General features: G+C 56.4%; 1 protein-coding gene across 2 annotated transcripts; it reads left to right on the top strand.

Annotated features, from left to right (window-relative positions):
• The first annotated feature begins 996 nt into the window (after positions 1-996).
• LHX6 (LIM homeobox 6) lies at positions 997-22578 on the top strand. Of its 2 annotated transcripts, XM_007178088.2 has the most exons (9): positions 997-1065; positions 1457-1639; positions 1992-2113; positions 10939-11159; positions 13316-13416; positions 13632-13727; positions 13945-14119; positions 17869-17972; positions 21938-22046. In XM_007178088.2, the coding sequence occupies exons 1-9, from the start codon at positions 997-999 to the stop codon at positions 21956-21958; spliced, it is 1092 nt and encodes a 363-aa protein (XP_007178150.1). In that variant the 3' UTR covers positions 21959-22046. The 2 variants fall into 2 exon arrangements, with proteins under 2 accessions (XP_007178150.1, XP_007178151.1); XM_007178089.2 differs by lacking the exon at positions 17869-17972 and having other exon boundaries at positions 21938-22578.
• The last annotated feature ends 620 nt before the right edge of the window (positions 22579-23198 follow it).

The following is a 23198-nucleotide window of genomic DNA, read 5'->3' as shown; positions in this document are numbered from 1 at the left end:
GGGGGGGGGGGTCGCGGAAAGCGGGAACACATTATGCAAATGTTGAAGGAATTTCTCAAAAAGCGATTTAGCAAAGACACAGGCGAATCAAGAGGAGGCGAGGCGGGTATTGTCCGTCTGAATAGGCGCTGATAGCGCCAATGCGCCGGGGGTTGTGCGGGCGCAAGGCTGAGAATCTCGGCGCGGGGCCGGTCCCGGGCGCTCCGAGGGGCTGGAGGGTGCTTTTTCCTCTTCTTAGACGCCTCCGTTTTCTCTTTTTGGTCCCATTTCGGCCCCGATCCTAGCCCCTGTTTTGCTGTGGGTTTCCCTCCGACTGGCCCGCGAAAGGCGCCTGAATCCGAGTCGGTATCGCCGCACCGATTTCGCCGCGCGCGCGGGGCGGACGGGCTGATGCTTCCAACGCTCTCGGTTTTATTTTCCTCAAGCGCCCACCCCCCATCTCTTTTTTATTTTCTTTCTTTCTCTCTTTTCTCCTTTTTGCATTTTGTGTCGAGAGGAGGAGAAGGGAGAGAGGAAGGGGGTGGGTGGAGGGAGAAAAAATTCGATTTTTAATTACTACCATTAAAAAATCAAATTTGCAATTCTTTGGGCGGCCTGATGGATCTCACTGATTGACAGTTGGAATTGACACTCTGGCTACCTCTTATCTTGGGCATTCACGACAATTTCTAATTGCAGGTAGTTTGTATGTGTGCGCGTGTTTTTTTTCCCCCTCAGAGGCTTGTATTGCAAGGGAACTAAGCGATTACTTCAAGAGCCACGGGTTAAGTGCAGGGAGAGGGGGAGAGAGAGGGAAAAAATCCAATCCAAATTCAAATTGCTTCATTAGAGAGACACCGCTTTTGTGGGGAAGGGCTTTAAATGCCCACTACAAAGTTAGGACGCATTGTTCCGCGCCGGTTTATATAACAGGCGCGGGGAGGCGCTGGGCTCAGGCTGCGCGGAGCCAGTTCTGCAGCCGCCGCCGCCTGCGTTCCCTCCCCCCTCCCCCAGGTGATGGCCCAGCCAGGGTCCGGCTGCAAAGCGACCACCCGCTGCCTTGAAGGGACCGCGCCGCCCGCCATGGTGAGTTCGTTCGGCCCTGCTTTCGGCCCCCGGTCTCCCGGCGGCCGGGCCCTGGAGAGCTGACCCGGCTTTCCGGCCCCGAGCAGCTGCCCGTGCGCTGGGGGACTCCCGGAGGGCGCCGCCCCTCTCTGAGCCTCGGTTTTCTGGCCGGGAATGTGAGCTTTGACTGCTCCTGGCACCTAGGAAGCGCGTGCTAAAAGTTGGAGCCGTCCTGTCCTCTCCAGTAGGCCCTTCCGTTCCTGTCCTGTAGTCCGTGGCGTGTCGTTTCGGGGGCATTTCGTTGTTAGTTGGTTCGCTGAGGCCACAGATTTGTCTCCGAGGCAGCAGCAACGCTGGGCACCTGGCTTAGCCCTCAGCTCAGAGCGCGGCTCTCCCTCTTTCCCCACTGCAGGCTCAGTCGGACGCTGAGGCCCTGGCAGGCCCTCTGGACAAGGACGAGGGTCGGGCCTCTCCCTGTACGCCCAGCACGCCATCTGTCTGCTCACCGCCCTCTGCCGCCTCCTCCGTGCCGTCTGCCGGCAAGAACATCTGCTCCAGCTGCGGCCTCGAGATCCTGGACCGATATCTGCTCAAGGTGAGACAGGGGCGGAGTGTTGAGTGTGTTGGCGGGGTGTGGGTTGCAACCCAGAGGACTGCAGGGAAACGACGCCGGCGCCAGGTCCACTAAATTCGAAACCTGGCTCATCCCTGGCTGACTGCGTGGCTTCGGGCAAATCGTAACGTCTCTCTGCGCTCCCGGGTTCCTGTCTGAGAAATGGGCAGAGTTGATTTCTACCTCCCTGAGTCTGTGTTACAGAGGAAAGGTGGGGAAGTCCCATGTACCTTCAGAGCTCCGGCGTATCTGTCTGCAAATGGGGCCGGGGAGGCTGGGGCCGGGCGTGAAGAGGCCCGCGCTGAGCCGCCCCCCATCTCCGCCCCCTCCCCAGGTCAACAACCTCATCTGGCACGTGCGGTGCCTCGAGTGCTCCGTGTGTCGCACGTCGCTGAGGCAGCAGAACAGCTGCTACATCAAGAACAAGGAGATCTTCTGCAAGATGGACTACTTCAGGTAGGCTGCGGCCGCTGGGCCAGCAATGTCGCCGCCGGCGGGCCACCGGCGCGCGGAGGCCGCCTTTGCGACGCGCTGTCTCTGGCTCCGGAGCCCCGCGTCCCGAATGCTCTGGCGCGCCGCGAGGGCCCAGCCCACCGGCTCTCGGCGCCACGAACCAGGAGCTCCAGGCTGAGCGCGGGTGCCAGCACAGGTTCGGGCCGGGGATCTGCCTCCGGTTGCTGTGGCCCACTCGGGTTTGGTCGCGTCTCTGGCTCGGTCTCGGATCCTGCCCGAGTCTCAGGCTCAAGTTCCGACCTCCAGCGCGTTGGTCGAGCTCTGATGTCCCCGTCTTGCCCCGATCCGCTCGTATCCCAGCCGACCTGGCTGCATCTCCGGTGCGCTCCGGCTCTGGGTTCCAACCCTGCTCCTACTCCAGCCAAGCCGCCGTCTCTCCCGGGCAGGACCCTGAGCTGGGCTCCAGACTCTTGCCCTGGCTCTAGTCTCGGCTTTGACCCCGGCCGGCTTCGAGGCTGGATTCGAGTCTGGTCCGGCCCCAAGCACTAGCCTCGCATCGGTCTCGGATCCGAACCCATATTCAAGCTCATCGATCTAACTCCCGACCTCGGTCTCCGGCTCCGCCTCAACTCAGACCCCGGCATCGCTCGAGTATAGTGTTTCGAGTCTGGGGTTCTGCCTGCATCCCAGGCGCCTGTTCCAGTCCCAGCTCCGTCGTCGTTTCGGGCCCCGGCTTCAGCCTCTCTGGGGTCTAGGCTCTGACTTCGGGCCGCAGGGACAGGAAGGGGGAGTCGGGCGCTGTAGCCAGGGCCCCGAGTAGAATCACCCTGGGCTGCGCTCTCCGTGCCGCGGTGCCGCGTCCTGGCCGCTCAGCTCTCAACAGCGGCCCGGCTAGTCCTCCCGCCGCTTCTCCGCCGCCTGCGCCTGGCTTCTCACCGCGCTGCTCGGGCCTGACCCGGTCACGGGGTCGAGGTCACTGCGAGGTCACAGGAGCAGCGGCTGCCGGCCCGGTCCCGGCGGGAAGCGTGAAGCAGGCCTGAAGCCCGGCCAACGGGTCTACAGAGTCCAAAGCGAGTAGAGTGGGATTGGTTCCTGGGCCGCACGCCTGTTCCCAAGGGCTTTCTCAGGAAGTGGAGAAAGCTACTCCCCTATAACCACCACCCCCGCAGTCCGCCGACCTCCTTCCCATCCTTGCCTCGGGAGAGGTCATGGCTTCAGTCTTCCTGGGAAGACCCCAGCCCCAGAAAGATCCCCTGAGTCAGGGGATGCAGTAGAAGGCAATGCCGCCCCCTTCCCCGGCACTGAGTCTCCGGGAACTTGGAAAGAGAGGACCTTGAATCTAGGAAGAAGCTGGCAGCATTGGGGGCTGGGGCACTCTAAGGAAACCTTAGGAAGCTGGGTTCGAAAAACGGACTCTTCCTGGTGCGTGGCTGTGAGTGGCAGTGCCGCTGGGGTGTGCATGGGGAGGGGCGGCTCTGCCAGGTGGCCTGGGACTCATGGGGCTCAAGGGTGCTTGTGTGTCTGTCTTGTCCGGATCTGTGCAGTGGCGCTGGGGGAATGTGTCACTGAGCAGGGTGAGGGGTGTGTGGACAGCATAGGTGTTCCTTTACAACAAGCATTTGTCTTCTAGTTTATGTGTGAGTGTAGAGAGTGTGTGGCTGTGTGAGTGTTGGGACCGTGTGTGTGTGTGTGTGTGTGTTGTGCAAGGTGGTCAGAGCAAGTTTACATCTGGACTGGGATGTGGAGGTGAGCAGGTGAGGATTGTGAAATCCCTTCACTCCCCAACCCGCCACACAGCCCTCCTCTGAGCGGGCATTTCTGCTTACGGCCTTAACCCAGGCACTGGGGGCTCAACGGTGTGAGGTGAATGTGGATTTGTGGATGTGGGCTGTGGTGTGTGTGTGTATGTGAGAGCGGGGTTATCATTGTGTGGTGTGTAACCGGAGTGTGATGTCTCCCCTCCACTGTCCCATCTGACACTTAGCTGGCCAGGGCAGGAGAGGGAGGTTAGGGTCCCTGTGTAGCCAGCGCCCTGCTCTAGGCCTGACTGCAGTTGGTAAAAAAAAAAACAACAACAAGCCAGCTACTCTTTCAGGGCTCCTCGGGTTCATCAGCTATCCAGGGACACGGCTGAGGCCTGGGGAACCCAGCAGGCCTCTTCCCGTAGAGTAAGGCAGGCCTGGCCCCCTCTCCTTGCTCTCCTGGTGGGGACAGACCTGCCACCCTGTGAGCCACATGTCCTTGCTGCATCTCCAGCCCCAGCTCATGCCCAGGCTGGACCAAGCCCCCTTGGTTGATGTGCTTTCCTAGACCTTCAAGGATTAGTCAAAACTCAGATCCTAATCTCACTGTTCAGCACTTCATTGGCTGTGGAGTCCCCCTTCCCACTGTGGTGGTGGGGGGAACGGGATGTCCAGCTGTTGTGGAGACACAGAGACCAGGCTCCATCAGGCCAACCCTGGATCACGGTGTGCCCTTGGGCAAATCACTGCATCTTTCTGCCCTCAGTGTCCTCCTACCAGGGTTGTCTCTCTGAGCTGCCAAGGAGGCCAGTGAAGGGAGGAAGGCTCAGTAGAGGCTCCCTAAAGTGTAGGTGCTATGGGTGTCACCACCGTCACCATTGGTGACAGGATTCCAGGCATAATCCCCTGATGGCATTTCCTCAGGCAATCTGGGGAGCAAGGATGGGGATGGGCCATTTCTGGGCTGCAGGTTCCGAGCGCTAATCCTTTTCCAGCAGTGACAAGAGCCCCCAAAGCAAAACTAAAACAGATTTTTGGTTAAGAAAATGGAGAGAATAAAAGCTCACATTCCTTGGGATGAGAGAAGAATTGTGGCTCTTCTGATCATTTCTCCCCCAGCCAGGTCTCCCTGCACGCATAACTCATCCCTGGCAGCCCCACCTGTAACAAAAATAATAAAACCCACAGAAAGGGAGAGAAAAAAGCAGGCGGAGCGCCAGGCGGGGACTACTGAGTGCCCGGCATGGCAGCCCAGGCTCTGGGCGGCTGCTGTGAAGGAGCCCTTCCTGGAGAGAGCAGGAATGGTGGCATGGGAGACAGAGCCCCTCTCTAGAGCTGGGGCTCAGGGAAGGGCTGAGCGCTCAGATCCTCTAGCCCTCTGTTTCCTGAAGCCCAAGGTCGAGAGTCTGATGGGAAGTGGATTGGAGCACTCACCCCAAAGAGAGGCCAAGATCTCTGGACAGGATGCAGGGAGGGAGGGAGTGGCCACGACCCCCTGGAGGGGCCACTGGTAGCTTCCGAGGTCCTCTGGCTCTGGTCTTATTCCCCAGGGAAGAGTTTCCTCTCAGTTCTATCCCCTATCTTGCCCCTCCTTGACACTGGCCTGTAGACCCCTCTTCCATCTCCTTTGGCAGAGCTGGCAGCACTGGGGACTCAGGAAGCTAGAAGTTAGGAAGGCACTCCAAGCTCATCGGGGCAGGAGGCTGCAGAGCCTGGGTGGGGAGGTGGTCCAGAGGTCCAGTGCTGCTCCTGGCTTTGCATTGTTGGAAGAGATTGGTTTTCCACTGGCTGTGTGTCCTCAGTGAGGTCGCTGGACCTCTCTGCTTCAGTTTCTCCATTTGCCATCCAAAGAGGGACCTCACCAGCCTTTGTGGCATCAACCAGATTCCCACCTCCCCTAACCCCCTGAGTGCTAGCAGAAAAAAAAAAAAAAAAACTACCACCAAGAAAATGTGTATTGCTTTTAATTTCTTCACTTTTTTGGTTTAAGACTGTTTTTTCTTTTTATTTTCTTCCAAGAAGTGAAAAAAAAAGTCCTGGGGGGAAAATAGTGTTCCTTTCTGGGGCATTCATGTCTCCACTGCCCTCAGCAATCAAAACCCCAGACAGCTGCCTCCTGCCCACCAACCTGTGGCTGCTGCCCCCCAAAGGCAGGCATGGACTGATCTGCAGTGCCCTTCCAGCTCCTGGCCTCCTGAAGCGTCTTGCCCATTGTAGAGTGGGGGAGACGATGTCCTGAGAGAGCGGAAAGTGCTGTGCCCAGGGTCCCACCAGCAAGAGAGTGGAAGAGGGACCAGACAGGGGTGAGGACGCTGTCAGGAGACCGGAGGGAGCTCTTCTCTAAGCCAGGAACTGTGTTAACCCTTTACATCTCATTGTTTTATGTCATTGACTCCTCAGATCCCCCCTGTGAGTAGGCTACTGTCATAATCCCTACATTATAGGAGGGGAAACTGAGGCCCTGAGTGGTGAGGTCACACAGCTAATAAGCGGCAGAACTGGGATAAGCCCCGTGGCTGCCTGACTCACCATCCCTGTGTCTAGATATTCAGTACTCTTCTTCTATAGCCGAGACACGTCAGCAGCCCCCCTGTGCAAGGTGGGGCCCATGGAATGGCAAAGACCACCTCCCCCCACCCCCCGTGGCCCTAAGGCTCCCACAGGGAGCACCTGCTATGCTGTGTGACTCTCCGTGGGTGGGCCCTGGGAGTACTAGGGCTGGAGTGAAGTGACCTCCTCAGAGTCCCAGTGACTGGAGCGACTTTGCCAGGATCGGGTCACCAGGGTCTCTAGCCCTCTTGCCTCCTGACCATGGCAGTGGGGAGCAAAGGGTTAATTGCCTCTCCTTGCGTTTATGCGGGTGGGGTTCAGAGAGTGCCCGGGCTGGGCCTGGGAGGGGCGCTGCCTACTGCTGTTCCCGTCCCCAGCTTGGCGCGAGAGACTTAGGGCAAGCCCGCAGCCTTCTTTCCCTCCTTCTGCCCCGAACCCAAGCTCAGACCGCGGACTCCAGCGGGAGAACCCCACCCCCTCCCCCGGAGCGAGGGTACCCCGGGGGGCTCAGAGCTGGGAAGCCGCCCCCCACCGCGGCAGAGAGCAGCCCAGCGGCCGCCAGCTGTTGGGGGACAGATGTTGGGGGAGCTGAGAGAGGCGTTGGGGAGGGGCCTTGGGCTGGGACCTCCGAGGAGTGGGCTGTTTTAACCTCTTAATTGCTGGTTCTGTTGTTTCTGGCTTCTTCTCCTAATGGTTTGCTGGGAAGGGAAGAAGCAGAAGGAATGGGAAGGACTCCACCTCTGATCCCCCCGTTTGCTTCATAGACTCTCTCTAAGGCCCTCAAGCGAGCGTCCTGAACGCAAAACAAGTGAAGCCTGGTTTGAGTGTCAGCGCCTTGGCTCACTAGCTCCTTAATTAACATTGGCCTTCTCACTCTGAGCTTCGGTTTCCTCATGCAGAAAAGGGGTAGCTTAGTAATGGGCAGGGGTCGCAGTGAAATTCCGATGGGCTCTTTCGTTGAGGCTCATTCACCCAACAAATAACTTCCGAGCTCTTACTCGGTATCCAGGAGAGGTAGGTCTGGAGAGCGAGCCTGACTTGGTCAATGGCGCACAGCTCCCTCCGCAGAGCCACTAGCACCCAGATGTCTCCGTTCCCTGCTCCGGGGAGGGAGGGCAAGGCGTGCGCGTCGCCCACTCCGCTCCTTTCAGCAGTTGCCAGGATGCGCAGCCTCCGTCCAACATCTCTCCATCCTCAAAGCGCCTCTGCGCTTTGAGCCTTTGCCCCGTGGCGCGCGCGGGGACCCAGGGAGGGGCGCGCACAAGGCTGGGGTTAGCGGGCGATGGCCTCGCCCCCTAATCGCTTTGGCGCTCCCTTCGCAGCTCCCGAACACCCCTTTCTTGAAGTTTCGTTGTCTCCGCCGCCGATTTCGCTGCTTCCGGAATCCGGCGGCTCGGGCCTCGCAGCCCGCCTGGGAAGGAGTCTGTCGGTTTGTCAGAGCCTGGATCTGTAAGCCTCCTCGTGCCCCTTGTTTGTGCCACTGACCCCTTCCCCGGGTGGGGGACACGCTTCAGGAGTGGCCCGAAAACTGCAAAACGACCCCCGAACCCCGTCCAAGGATCCAACGGGAGGATGATTTCGTTGACTGGGCGGAGACACGGCGAGCGCAGGGAGCTCCTAGAGCTGGGGACAGCTCCTGGCATTTAGGGTGACACGCGGAGGGTGAGAAAGTTGCTGACAGGTCGCTAGCGGCTCCCGCCTCAGAGCAAGGGGATGAGGGCACTGTGAGCGGCCAACGTAGGCGCAGAACGCGACCGGGCGTCGGGGTTCGTGGAGCGGGAAGATCAGGGATGCGCGGGGAGTCTTGGATGCGTCTTGGCCGAGAACGAGGAATCCCGCAGAGCCAAGCGCCAGGATCCGAGATTTTACACTCTGGCTCAGCGCACTGACCCCGGAACACGACAGGCTGGAGACGCAACGGCTCCTGCCTGCCTCTGAGGGCCCGGACCTTCCCCTCCCAGCTCTTTCAGCTGCCTGGGAACGCACTCCCAGCTTACTGGAGCCTGAGGGGCCCTAGGCTTTGCGCGCGGGAGTTTCCAGGTCCCAAGGCCCGGAGTGGGGATGCGACTGGGTCAGACCAGGCCCCTTTCCTGTTCATACACCCGGATTCAACTCTATGCATCTCCCGTCCGGCTGCTTTCGCAGGTTCTAGGGTTTTTTTTTTGCACTTCGGAGGGGACCTCAACCCCTGCCCCACAGTCCGTGTGGTCTTGGCGAAGTCACTTGTCCACCCTGAACCTCCGATTCCACGTGTGCAAACTGGGTGCCAGAGTCCCCATTTCACGTGGTTGCGGCGAGGGGGATGCAAAGAAGGAGTTGCGGCCCAGGACCCTGGAGCACAGCGAGGGTTCTGCACCCGGCTGGCCTTGCTTCCTCCCTTTAGGGCCCGGAAATTCTCCCAATCCTGAGCCGGGCCTCGGAATTTGGGGTCGGCCCCTCGGCGGGAGTAGGCTCGGGTGGGCAAAGCGGTTTTCTCTCCTTTTTACTGAGAGATTGGTAACGGAGACCGCGGGCTGTGCTGGGGAAGCCGAATTTCCGGGGTCGGGAACCACTTCTGTTTGCGGGGCAATTGACCCAACCCGCAAAGGTGCGCAGCGCTGCCTGAGCGAACCGCACCGCCACCGACAGGGTCCCCTAGGGCTCCTTGTCCGATAGAGCGGCATGGCACTGGGGGTACATCTAGAGCCGGGGCTGGCAGAGGCCTCCGCTCTGCTGCACTCAGTTCAACCCGAGACCGTTTATTCAACCGGCAGTTGCTTGCATTTGCCAAGGCAGGCGAGGCTGTAACCAGGGCGCATTTGCTGGGCTGGTTCCTCCATGCACTCAAAGGCATTTCCGAGTGCTCTTTTGGGTGGAAATGTGCCTCTGGGGACACAGAGGCAAATCTTCTAGATCCTTTCCCAGGAATGCCAGGGGTGGAAGGGAGAGCCAAGAAACCTGATATTTACAAACCGGTGTGATCATTGCTGAGAAGGTGGTGCTGGGAGCCGTGGGACTGGGGGTGTGGGGGGAGTGTGGGAAGAGGGAACAGCCTGTGCGAAGGCCTGGGGTGGGAAGGTGCTTCAGAGGGGGCCATAAGACCTGGGACCAACCTTCCATTGTAGCTGACTGGGGCTCATGCTTGAGTGTAGGGTGAGGGATCTTGAGGAAGGTTAGGGAGGAGAGGAGCCAGAGAGGATGTGGTCTGCTGAGCTTTGTAAACTCCCAAGGATCTTGGACCAGATCCTGAGGGTAGAGTGGAGCCGCCAGAGGATTTTAAGCAGGACAGCGGACAGGGTAAAGTGTGCATGCTGGAAACTTCCCTGTAGCCACTATGTGGAGGATGGGTGTGGAGACTGGCAGTGAGGGGCGAATGGTGGGAGCCTGGTTTAGGAGGGCAGTGGTGGCAGTGGCGAGGAGGAGGTGGGTCCCAGAGATACTTAGGAAAGGGAACCAACAGCGCCTGATGATTGGTTGGATGGGGGGTTGAGGAGAGGGAGGAGTGTATGATTTAGGTTTCTAAGCTTGAGAGGCTGGATGAGTGAAAGCACCATTCCCTGAAACAGTGTGCACCAGAGGAAACTGAGGCTCAGAGGGTCTGGACAGGGTCACAGAGTGAGTCATTCACTTCAAGAACAAATTTTCCCTGGTGGTCTGGGGACAGGCCTTGGGCTGACTTCTGGGACAGGGCAAATCAGACTGCTGCTTCCTGGAGGGGCTCCCAGTCTGGTGGTGGAGGCAGCCACACCCAAATAGCCACACCACAAAGGGGGAGGGAGAAGGGGAAGAAGCAGAATCAAGGAAGGCTTAAGGGAGAGTGGGGCATTTGATCTGGGCTTTTTTGTCTTGTTAGAATGACACAGGACTCCAGAGTCTGGGACTAGCTGGATACTTAATAGACTACAAAGCACTAAACAAATAACCGTAGCTGTTGTCACCTAGTTCAGCTCAGGGCAAGGAAAATGAGAACTCAGGGAGGTTAAACAATGTGCCCAGGGTCACAAAGCTAGTAAGGGCATATCTGTCTATGCTTCCAAGAAACTCTGAGCTTCTCTACAGCTGGGTTACAGTTTATTCATCTCTGGAGTCACACTGGCTAGGAGTTCTATCCTTGCAAGCTGTGTGACCTTGTGCAAGTTACTTTACCTCTCTGGTCCCCATTTTCCTCATCTGCAAAATGAAGATTACTTGGGACGATCAGCATAAAACACTTAGAATCTTGCTGGGCAAGTGGTTAAGTGCTCATAAATCTGCCTGTATTATTACTACTATTAAATTTTCCCTAACACTTATATTTTAATGAGCAGGTTAATACAATATACAAATGTTAAGTGATCATTGAAGAAAATTTGGAAAACTCAGAAAAGCACCAGGAAGAAAATAAAAACCACCTACCAGCTTGCCTTCTAGGTGGGACTTGGCTGCAGGGGGTGGTGAATCCAGGCAAAGGGAAATGCATGCGTGAAGGCCCTCAGAAACCTGGGCACGGCCGGGCCACTAGGATTTGGATGGCCTGTCTGAGCCTCGCCACCCCCTCCCCTTCCCCCTGCCCTCCAGCCGATTTGGGACCAAGTGCGCACGGTGCGGCCGACAGATCTACGCCAGCGACTGGGTCCGGCGGGCACGCGGCAATGCCTACCACCTGGCCTGCTTCGCTTGCTTCTCGTGCAAGCGCCAGCTGTCCACGGGCGAGGAGTTTGGCCTGGTCGAGGAGAAGGTGCTCTGCCGCATCCACTACGACACCATGATTGAGAATCTCAAGAGGGCCGCCGAGAACGGTACCCAACCCGCCCCGCCCAGAAACTGGCCGCCCCTCGGCTCCCCAGCCTTCTCTGACCGCCCCGCCCCCCAGCACCCCAGGGACTGCCCACACTTCTCTAGAGCCAGTTGCTCCCTTTATCACCAGGAGGCAGCATGGGGGTGGGGCTGCACACGGACCTGGCCGCTTCTGGCTCCACCGTTTGCTTGAAAGTTGGAAGTCACTGCCGGTCCTTGCAAATTATGTTTCCTAATCTGTAAAATGGGGCTGTTGGTAGGACACCTCAAAGCTAGATGAGCCAATGTGCTGTAAAGCCGAGAGGCACTCAGTGAACCCTAGAGATGATTCTCACAATGGGGCAGCCTTCTCCACCTTTGGACAGCTCTGGTTGGCCTGGAGGCTCATCCCCTCCAGTTTCCTGGAACCAGGCTTGGGCCCGTCTGCGAGAGATGAAGTGACCCTCTTCTCCCAACTCCCACCGCAGCAGCTACAGGCCAGAGATTTGGGGGTGGGGTTTTCATCCTGGACTGTAAGGAGAGAGGCCTTTGAGTCTGGAGACCCAAGCTTCAGTTTTGCTTCTGGCATGTTGAGCTGACATACAAAGTTTCATTTTCTCTCTGGGCCTCAGTCTTCCTAGTTTCAAGATGGATATTGGACTAGAAAGATCCCTAAATCTCTTCTGGCTCTGATACTATGATTTCCCAAGACACTTAGGCTCAGGGACAGGGTCCAGGTCTTCCCGGGATCATGGGGGCTGAGTCATAAAGTGTCTGCCCCGTCCCCAGTGTCTCTGAGGAGGAACTAGTCAGACGTCCCCAGAGTGTTCTTGGCCATGGCCACAGCAGAGCCATCACTTTCTCCAGCCAGGATCAGGGCTGAGTGGGTCTAGGTGGGGAGCAAGCGAAGCTGGGGTGCTCTGAAGTTACCTGCAAGTAACTGGGCAAGTCAGTTGTGGAGCTGGGATGGAAGCCCAGGAGTTAGAGTTTCCCCCACACCATGGCTCAGGAGTGACTCCAGGCTCCTTCCATACCTGGACCAACCAGGACTACCCCTAGTCACAACCTTGCCAATTACACTCCAGCTCTCACAGTCAGGCCTGACTCCAGACTCCTACCACGCAGGGAACCTGAAGGCTTATGGTCTCAGAACTCCTTTACTGACCAGCCCTCAGTTTTGGCTACTGGTTTACTTTTTAATCTTAAACACACACATGCCCATTACAGAAAATAGAGAAAAGATGGTTAAGCAAAAAGAAGAAAATAAAGACCACTCCAAATGCCACCACCCCTCATATTTTAGTGTCTGTCTTCCCAGATTTCGTTCTATGTGGGTATGTTGGAGTGTTTGTTTAGTGTTTTTCCTAATTAAAAAAATTATGAACAGTGGTGGAATTCCTGGAGATTTTTATTTTCTACTTTGTGCTTATCTGAATTTTCTGAGGTTTTGGCAAGGAGCATGTATTACCTTTGCATTCCGAAAAATGAGGTATTAAAAACTAAAATGGGAATACATTTAGTGTGATTATAAAAGTAATGTAAATGGAAAGAGAATAACTAACGTATACTCCAGTTAACAAAGTTAAACCTTAGAGAAATAAGGTGATGAGACACGTGATTGTTGTAAAAACTTCAAAAGTTGCAGAAACATTGAAAGATTCTTCATAATTGCACTCCCTCCTGCTAACACTTTGGTGTATATCCTTCCAACCATTTTTGCTCCCATCCGTTTTTACAAAATTAGGATTACAGTTCTGTAACCTGCCTGCTTCCCATCTCCACCAGCCCTTGGTTTCCCCAGTTTATCAAGGAGGGAGCCCAATTTGGGGCGCTAGAGTCAGCCAGCTGTCAGAATACCAGTCGAAAGGTCCAGAGCTGGGATTTTCTTCTCTCTGAACCTCAGTTTCCTCTGCTGTAACACGAGGATAATGTCGCCCGTCCTCAGGGCTGTGAGACATAAAGGGCACACCGAAAGAGAAGCGTCTGGTACTCAGCAGACGCTCAGAAGTGGAAGCCCCTTCCCCAAAGACTGAGCTCAGGGACTAGGACCCTGGGATCCCCCCTCCCAGCCAACTCCGCTCCCGACACTTCCAGGGACCAGCTCCCCCCACCCCCGTCCTTTCCAGGCTGCCACTAGAAGAGATGGGGACGCGTGGTCAGCCACTTCTGTCGCCCTCAGGGAACGGCCTCACGCTGGAGGGGGCAGTGCCCTCGGAACAGGACAGTCAGCCCAAGCCGGCCAAGCGCGCGCGGACGTCCTTCACCGCCGAGCAGTTGCAGGTACCTCGGCGGGCCGCGAGTGGCCGGGTGTGGGCCGGGCCTCGGAGTGGGCGGGGCTGAACGGGCCTCCTGACTCCGCCCCTCTGCCCACCCGCGGGTGGCGGGGAGGGGCTGTAGCTGTCTGGGGCGTGGCCTCCGGGCCGGAGCCTCTGATTGGGCCGGGGCCTTGGCGACCTCCGCGGGCTCGTGCCTCACCGCCCCGCGGCGCCTGGCAGGTTATGCAGGCGCAGTTCGCGCAGGACAACAACCCCGACGCGCAGACGCTGCAGAAGCTTGCGGACATGACGGGCCTCAGCCGAAGGGTCATCCAGGTGGGGCCGGGGGTGGGCGGGGCCTTCGGGTCTGGGGCGGGGCCTAGGGACCTTGGGGGTGGGCCCTCGAGCGCGTAGCTGGGCTGTGGAGCCGTGGGTTCGGGGCGCACGTGGCCGCCCTTCCTCAGTTGGCGACGAGGCAGTCCCGCCTGGGGTCCCCCGGCGGCGCGTCCGGCTCTTTCCCGCGAGGCTGAGGCTGCTGAGGCTGTCGTTCCAGGTGTGGTTTCAAAACTGCCGGGCGCGTCATAAAAAGCACACACCACAGCATCCCGTGCCGCCCTCCGGGGCGCCGCCGTCCCGCCTCCCCTCCGCCCTGTCCGACGACATCCACTACTCCCCGTTCAGCAGCCCCGAGCGGGCTCGCATGGTCACCCTGCACGGCTACATTGAGAGTAAGTGACCGCCACAGCCCGGTCGCCCGGCCTGTGGGAGAGGGGGGTGTAGATGAAAGCTCGTGGGCGGCGGAGGCGTGGGGAGGCCTTGATGAGCCTCGTGCGTGCAGACGAGGGTTCCGCAGTCTCTCGGACTTAGTGGTTGTGGAGAGGAGTTAAGTGCCCCGGCTCTGCCTTAGAGGGGCTGGACCCTTAGTAGAGGCAAGCCATTAAGCCATTAAGCCATTAAAAAATATTGATACTTTACAAACATCCACTCTGTGCCAGGCCCCGGGGACTAGGGAGAGAACAAGATGGCTAAAGTCCTGTCCTGGGGAGCGTGGGTTCTGGTGGGAGAGACATGGAACAATACGAGATAGGTGAGCGTGTGGTGTTAATTGTGGTGATTCCTGTAGTCAAGATGCTGGATGGGAGTGTCTGGAGATGTTGCCTATCAGTGGGCTGAGACCAGAAGGATAGATAGGAATTAGTGAGACTCAAGGAGTGGGGAAATAGGGGTGCAGGCAGCAGAGGAACCGAATGTAGGCAGAAAGCGTGGCATGGGTGCGTTTGGGGTTGCAGAAGAAAGCCAGGGTGGCAGGAGTACCCAAGGTGGTGAGGCTGTGGGCAAATCACCTGACCTCTTAGAACCTCAGTTTCCTCATCTGTAAACTGGGACATTAATAATGCCTACTTCACAGGGTTACTAGGATCCACTCATGTGTTCAGTAAATATTTTTTGAGTGCCTTCTGTGCCTTCTGGGATACAACAGACCAAAGCCTATGTGCTCCCAAGGCTCACGCTGCAGGATGGGAGAGGGGGGAGAGAGAGTAAACGATTAAAGGATGGAGGGCAGGCATGTTAGTGGGGACTGAGCACTGTGGTGGAGAGGGGGTGGCAGGTTGTGGTGGAGTGACCTTCGAGCAGGAACCTGGGGGAGAGAGAGAGAGTAGCCTTGTGCGTTTCTGGGGGATGGACATTCAGTGAATCTGCTGTTGAGCAGGTGCTTATCACAGATTTTCTTTCCCTTTGAGGTTGTTTCTGTTGATTGTTTCCTCAAAGCTGGGCATGACCAGAAATATAGCAGTGATGACAACATACCCACAAACTCAAACCCTCCGTCTCTGGCTCCAAGGGAAAGAGAAGGGAGGTCAGGGAGAGCACAGCTGTGTCCTGAGTCCCTGCCATGTGCCAGGCACTGTCCTAACACATGTTTCTAAACATCACCGTCCCATTGTACAGATGAGGAAACCAAGGGCCCACAGTAAGTCAGTGGGAGCCAGGTTCCTTAATGATCGAATATGGGCTTTAGCGTCAGACTGTGGGGCTTCAGATCCCGTCCCTGTCACTTACTAGCTGTGTGACATTGGGTAAGCTTCTTAGCATCCCTGAATTCCAGTTTCCTCATCTGTAAAAAAATGAGGACAGTAAGAATCCAAGCTCTTTTAAAAAACGAAAAGAATACCTATCTCAAAGCAGTGTGGTGAGCATCAGATGAGATCATTGACTTAACGTCCTCAGCATTTAGTAAGTGCTGGATGAGTACTAGCTGCCCTCGTGGTGGTGGCAGTGGTTCTGGTTGGTGGAGCTGGGAGTGTAGAGTCCTGCTCACCGCGCCAGGCTGTCAGTTGGAAACCGTGTCTCTTTGTTCTGTTCCATTTCTGAACCATCTGCTTAGTAGGAGGGACTTTTTTCCCCCTTTCGTTTTGAAACAATGACATGTTCAGGCTGCAGAGAGCCCACTGACGATCTAGTTCATCTGTTAAGGGAGCCAAGGACCAGGGGCTCTCTAGGTACCAGGAGTCTGGGCCACCAGCCAGCACTTGCTGTGGAGTTGGTAATGGATCTAGGTGGCCCCGTGGGGAGTCGGGCCATGTCCTCCGGAGCTGTGCCAGGACTCTGCCCACACAGTTTGTTGGCCAAGTCTAGAACTGTCTTAGACACCTAGAGAAGGGGCTGAGGTGCCCTTTCCTCTTCCCCTTAAGGCGAACCCAGCTCAGGGCCGGCGGCATCAAGGGTGTTTGGACCTGCTGCCTCTTGCTGCATGACTGAAGGTCCCCCTAGCAGTCTTCTTCGCCGTTCACTAAATTCACAGGTTCCTGAGTTTCCCGGAGACTTCGAACTTGGAATATGATAAAAAGCTTTGGAATCAGATTCCAGAAATATGCACACACACACAGTTTCCCATGTAATCTCAGGCTGTTCGTGGACCCCTAAAACCCCCCAGGTTAAGAATCCCCCATCTTATACAACCACCTTATTCTACAGACGAGGGAACTGGGGCTCAGAAAGGAACAGTGACTTGTCCTAAGTTACATATCAATTGTAAGTCTCTGTACAGAGCTGTTTCCCCTCTGACCAAAGAGGATGAAGTGCAGAGAAGAGCAAGGCCATAGACTTCTCCACTGTAGTGGTAAAGAGGCTGAAGCATGAGAGATTTGGGTCAGACATAAGGATGGACTCCCCCCACGCCCGCCACCGCCATTTTAGATGTTGTACAGAGACCCATTCAACAAATTAGATGCCATGCCTCATTCTAGATCCTGGAAATCCACAAAGATCTAGAATCTAGAAAACAGACAAAAATTCCTGCCCTCATTGGAGCTTGCATTATAGCTGGCAAAGACAGATAATATCAAATAAAAAATAAAAATATACAGTAAGTCAGATGATGGTAAGTGCTAAAGAGGAAAAATAAAGCTGAGAAGGAGGACAGGGAGGGTAGGGTTGGTGTTGGGTTGCAATTGTAATTAGATGGTCAGGGAGAGCATCATAAAGAAGGTGACATATGAGTGCAGAGTCCTCTAGGGTATGGGGGTAAGGCCTCGGTGATTCTTGGGAGATAAGAAGGTACAGTGCACCAAGGGAGGATTCTAATGGATGGGGTACAGCCTCGCGTGTAGGAGGTGTTCTGTACGTATTCGTTTCTTTTTCTTTTTTTACTTTTTTAATTTCAATGTTGATTTACAATGTGTTAATTTCTGCTGTACAGCAAAGTGATTTGGTTATATATATATGTGTGTATATATATATGTATACACACACACACATTCTTTTTTTTATATTATGCTTTGTCAGAGAATGTTGAATATAGTTCCCTGTGCTATACAGTAGGACCTTGTTGTTTATCCATTCTATATATAATAGTTAGCATCTGCTAACCCCAAATTCCCACTCCACCTCTCTCCCACCCAGCCCCCCCTGGCAACCCCAAGTCTGTTCTCAATGTCTGTGAATGTGTTTCTGTTGCACAAAAGTTCATTTGTGTCATATTTTAGATTCCACATATAAGTGTATTATATGGTATTTGTCTTTCTCTGTCTGATTTACCTTACTTATTATGATAATCTCTAGGCCCATCCATGTTGCTGCAAATGGCATTATTTCGTTCTTTTTTATGGCTGAGTAGTATTCCATTGTATATATGTACCACATCTTCTTTACCCATTCATCTGTCGATGGACAGTTAGGTTGTTTCCATGTCTTGGCTATTGTGAATAGTGCTGCTGTGAACATAGGGGTGCACGTACATACTTACTTATGAGTGTTTATTTATCAGTGAGCTAGACAGTTATCGTGTAGCACTTTATAGCTCGTAAAGACTTTCACGTAGAAAAACGGTACCCTATTGAAATTTTGCCCAGGGTCACCCAGCTGGTAAGTGGCAGAGGTGAAACTGGCCCCAGGGCTCCAGCCTACCGGGCCTGGGGCTGGTGGGATCCTGCATGGAGGCTGGGGGATGGGCTCCAAGGCATCCTCTCGTCCACAGGTCAGGTACAGTGTGGGCAGGTGCACTGCCGGCTGCCTTACACCGCGCCCCCCGTCCACCTCAAAGCCGATATGGATGGGCCACTCTCCAACCGGGGTGAGAAGGTAAACGGAGCCGGGTTGGGTCGGGCGGGTCAGAGCCACCTTGCCAGGAATGGCTTTCTGGCAGGATTCTCATCGCTGAGCAGGCAGCATGCCACTTTGTGGCAGCCCCTCTGCCCAGCACACTCAGGCCCCCACTGTGCCCCCGAGGTAGTCCCTCAAGCAGGCGCCAGTGTGTTCAGTGTGCACAGCCAGCCTTCTTGCAGTGCGCCGCCCGTGGCTGGCCTTCTCTTTTTCAGATTTCTGGATTTAGTTACTTTGCTCAAACTTTGCGGTCCCGAGGAGGGCTTATATCACACACCACCCCACCTCCCACCATCTCACGGGTTTCTCCTACTTCCTCCTTTGTATTCCTGTCTGTTGGGAGTGAATATCCCAAGCTGGTGGGGCCAGGGGACAGCAGGCCAGCCAGTGACCGTGGTCAACTGGTAAGGCCTCCTTTGTGGAACCCGATCTCTGGTTGTCTCAAGCATCAGGACTGGACACCCAGAAGGGTGCTTGGACATCGCCCAGTCTAGTGGCTTAGTGGCTTGAAAGCTTTGTTTTTAAGCCTGGGAACCCGTTTGTTTACTCTTTTCCATAACACAAGATGCAGATGAAAGGGGGTGGAGCTGCTCTGGGTGAAACTGCAGAGTGAGTAGGGCCCTCACCTCCCGCTCAGCTCCCAGACACCTCCCAGCGAGCCTTGAGAGCCACTGCTCTCAGACACCCTCTCATTTTAGAAACGGGGAAATTGAGGCCCAGGTGGCTCAAGGTCACAGAGCCTGAACGAGAACTTGTGCCTTGATTCGTTCACTTACTCATTTATTCAGCCTACATTCACTATGTACTGACTGTGCCCACGAGCCCCGAGTCAGTTGCCAGGAGCACAGAGATAAGGAAGGCATAGTCCCTGCCCTTGAGGAGGCCAACAGTTACAACAAAGGGTGATCAAACTGCAATGCAGAGGCCAAGGGAGCTGGGGGGTGGGGCGCAGCTCGGGAGAGACACAGGAAGGCTTCCTGGACGCAGGCATGTCTGAAACTCAGAGTTCAGCCGGGAAGGCATGAGCCGCCACGGCTCTCAGGCAACCCAGAGCAATTCAGTGCTGCTGGCTCACAGGCTTGGGAGGAAGAAGAGTGAGAGGCGGGGGCCTCGAGCTGCCAGGTGAAGGAGCGTGGACCGTGGTGGGCTCTGGAGGCCTCTTTTAGAAGCATCACTATGGCGGTCCTCGGGGAGGCAGGGAGCCCCGGGAGTCACTGGGTGCACTGGGCCAGGGAGACAGGGCCAGGCCTTCGAGCTGAGTGCAGTCTTCATGTGCCTCAGCGTCATCTGGGCAGCTTGTAGAGATGCAGATTCCCCAGCCTCGCCCCTAGAGAGCTGGTGGGGAGTTATGGGATGGGACCCCGGGGTCTGCGGGTGTAATACCCAACCCCAGTGATTTTGGCAGGCAGACAGGCGTGGGACTACTCCTCCAGGACAGCCCCTCTTACTCTGCCTCCTAATTAAACACCTACTGTGTGCTAGGCTCTGTGCTGGGCTCTGTGCTGGGTACCGTGGGGAAAGTAGATGGTGCGGAGGTACGGACAGCCCAGTAGGACCAGTAGGTTTATAAGTAAATGGTAGCACATATTCAGCCCCAAATCCCTCAGACCCCAGTGGCAGGTGAGCACGCCCCAGGAACGTCGCCTCCGAGATTGTCATACAGGAAGGGCTGCTTTTGGTTGAAGCACTTTACACGTGTTGTCTGATGCCACCCAATCACCCTGTGGATATGAGGATGGCGTCCTCATGGTAAAGATGAGGAGACAGAGGCTCAGAGAGGTGACACGACTTGTCCGGGGATGCAGCAAGTCTGTCAGACCCTGAAGTCCGCCTGGTTCAGTAGTGACCTCCTTCTGTGCCGCACTTGACAGTTTACACAGCGCTGTCTCTGACCTCGCCCTTCACTGTCTCCCTGGGAGGATGACTATGGTTGACACCATTTCATAAGTGCAGAAACTGGGTCTCAGCCAGAGCAGCGGCTTGCCCAGGGTCACACAGTGAGCGTGGGTACAGCTGGCCTCCATCCTAGGACTGCCTGCCTCGGAGCCGGCCCCGTCCTGTGGGAGAGCGTTCGTCCTGTCAGACCCGGCACCGGGACTGCGGAGGCGAGCTGGCGTGGTCCCTGTCCTCGGGGAGTGAGTGGCTTAGAGCAGGAGGCAGGCAGCCACTTCCCAGCTCGACAGGGCAGTTGAGGTGAGGGATGCACATGGCCTTCGAGGATTCAGAAGAGGGAGTGGCCAGCTCTCGGGAAGAAGCAGGGGACACGAGGAGCCCGTGCCGAGGCCAGGAGGCTTGGAGGGACCTGGATTTGAGGGATGGTGGGGGGTTTAGTGTCGCTCAGGCCTTGGGTGCGGCGGGGGAGCTGACAGGGGGTCACATAATGAAGGTCCTGCACCTTCAAGCAAGGGGCCTGGGCATTATCTGGAGGGTAGAGGGGAGCCTGGCAACGGATTAGGGCTGGGCTCAGCTCTTGGAGGCGAGCCCTTGTCTCCTGGTTTCTCAGCTAAGCCTGTGGTTATGTCTGGTTCAGGCTGCAGGATGAGCCGGTCTGGGGTCTGGCAGCTTTGGTGGTGGAAGGTTTCTGGCCCCTGGGTTTGGCTGCTGAGCCAGAGTTTTTCTCTTGCTGGGCCATATCCCCAACTTCATGTCCAGCGGCTCTGCAGAAAGATGTCTCCTCCTCCTCCATGACCTTCTCCCCTCTCACTGTCAGACCTTCCTGCCAGCTGCCAGGGACCTTTTCTGTCCACATCTTGCCAGCCTGGCGGACTGTGTGTATGGCCAGTCAGTGCAGAACTGCATGGGCTTTCTCCCAAGTCCCTCCGGGCCTGAGCCAGCCTAGCGAGGAGGAGACTCAGGGCCCCCTGGGGCAGCCCCCTGAACCCACTCATCAAGACCAGAGCCGGCCCGGCCGGGAGGACAGTGCTCTGAGCATCTGGGGTGGCACCCTCTGCCTCCACCACATCATCATTTGGCCACACCTGCCTGTGAGCTTCCAGGACCACGTTTATTCCTGGTCATGGGCCCAGATCCCACAGTTCAGAGCTTGGAAGGCTCTTAGAAATCAGGGCCCAGCCGTCATCGATCAGATGGAGAGACTGAGGCTTATGGAGGGGAAGGGTCTTTCAGAGTCATCCCTCTTGAGAGAGCTTCTGTTCGGAAGAGTCCAAAGTCAGGCAGGCATCCCAGAGACCAGAGGAGAGCACGGCCCAAGGTGGGGTGAGTGGGCGAGGCTGTGTGACGGGGGCTCTGGAGTCAGGCAGACCGGACCCCAGCTCAGCCACCTGTTCGCTTTGAGACCTGGGAACGCACCCACTGTGTGTCAGGCACGCGGCGTGTCGGAGCCACCTGCCTGTCGAGGTGCTTGGCTGCATGAAGGGCTTGGCCTGTTGCCTGGTGCTTGGTAGGCACCGATGGTAACTGTCAGGGTGGCCTGGAGAGGAAGAGGCAGTGGGTCTAATGAAGGGAGCTTGTTCTAGAGCCCAGGCCTGGGTTGCAGCGCTGGGTCCACCTCTTCCTGGCTGTGTGATGGCGGGCTCACGGATTTTCACCTCCCCGGCCTCAGTGGCCTCCCCTGTAAAGAGGAGATGATGGTGGGATACCCTCGTGGGGCTGAGGTGAGGCTTCTGTGAAATCGTGCAAGTGTGCACTGTACCCAGTGCTGGGCACCGTGCCCGGGAGACACTTGCTGCTGCTCTTGCATTTCACCAGATCCTCCCCATTCTGAGAGAGAGGTGTTGTCATCCCCATTTTACAGATGAGGAAACAGGCTCAGAGAGGGGGAGTGAGTTGCCCAGGGCCCCGCAGCAAGTAAGTGTCTGAGCCAGGATTTGCACCTAGATGTGGGCCCTGGGCCCCCCTCCTTCTCTATGCCTTCGAGGACTTCTGGGGGGCTACCACGCGGGGCAGGCCCTGGCTCAGCCCCCTCCCACGCCCTCCTCTTGCAGGTCATCCTTTTTCAGTACTAACGCTGCCGGCACTTCCGCATCTGAGCATGGGCGCCCCGCAGCTGCCCCTCAGCCGCTGAAATCCGGAGTCCGAGCCGCTGCCAGGGATCCACCCGCTCTGCCTCCACCCCTCATCTGCCATCCTGCCCACCACCAGCTGGGCCCCTGGGCCTGGCCTTCCCCTCTCCTGCCGAGAACCAGAACCCGCCAGGAGCACCGCGGAGCCCTCCTCCCTGAAGGCAGAGCTCCCTGAAATTTGGAACCAGGGTGAAAACAACAGCCTGTGTTTCCCATTTAGACAGGAGTCGTCTTCAACTTAAGCTGATTACAATAGCAAAAGGCCGAATTGAATCGCACGACGCCAACAGCCTTCCAATTTACAGGTTTTCTTTCCTCCCATATTGGCCTTTATTTACTACTTCCTTGGAACCATCTCTGAATTCTGAATAGCCGACAACCCCCAATGTTATCCACTCTGTTGCTTTTGTTTGGAAAACTCTACAGTGTTTGTGGGATGTCCCCAAAGGAAAGCTATGTTCTAATTTTATCATTTCCATCTGTCTGGTTATGTCAAGTTAATTCAGAGAGAGAAGAGACACTGACCAACCCTGAGAGGCCCAATAGGGCAGAGATGGAGGCCTGCCCAGACCAAGAGGCAGGGGGAAAAGCGGGGCCCGGGCAGGGGGCGGGCGGGGCAAGGACCCCCATTGGTTTGGAGGCCCAGGAGAAGGATGCGGCACACTGGGCTGGGAGAAGCACTAGCCATTTTAAGGAGAGGAAAGAGGAAACTCGGGGTGTGTGTTGGGGACCCTGCTTTCACCTAGTTATCCAGCATATGTGCAGGAGACATAGCAGGGGTGGTGTTTGATCTGTGTGGTGACATTTCTGAACGTTTGGACAAGTTAGAATTGGGGACCCTTGTTGGCTACTTGACTCCTGATGGGGGTGCTTGGGCCACGTCTTCTTTGGGGGAACCTCTCATGGGGGAGCTGGGGAACAGAGCCCAGGGGAAGGGCAGAGCGTTCATTCTGGACCCACCTCTGAGTAGAAAGAGGGTGCCTGCTGCCTAGGTGAGTGTACCAAGCCCAGGATTCTAGCTGCCACTTCCGGGCTTCCCCACCAACCCTGCCCAGGGCCGGTCCCACCCACTGCTGAGAACGCAGGCCAGACACAGCTGTGCTCACACCCGCCCTGTCCTGCTGCAGCTCTTCCACCCCAAACGAAAGGGCTTGGGCTACACAAGACCGTGATTTATGTTTTC

The sequence above is a fragment of the Balaenoptera acutorostrata genome, chromosome 6 (assembly GCF_949987535.1).
Source record: "Balaenoptera acutorostrata chromosome 6, mBalAcu1.1, whole genome shotgun sequence".
In the NCBI taxonomy this organism is placed as follows: Eukaryota; Metazoa; Chordata; class Mammalia; order Artiodactyla; family Balaenopteridae; genus Balaenoptera; species Balaenoptera acutorostrata.
The sequence above is the reverse complement of the archived record's forward strand: the minus strand, read 5'-3'. Positions and strand labels throughout refer to the sequence as shown.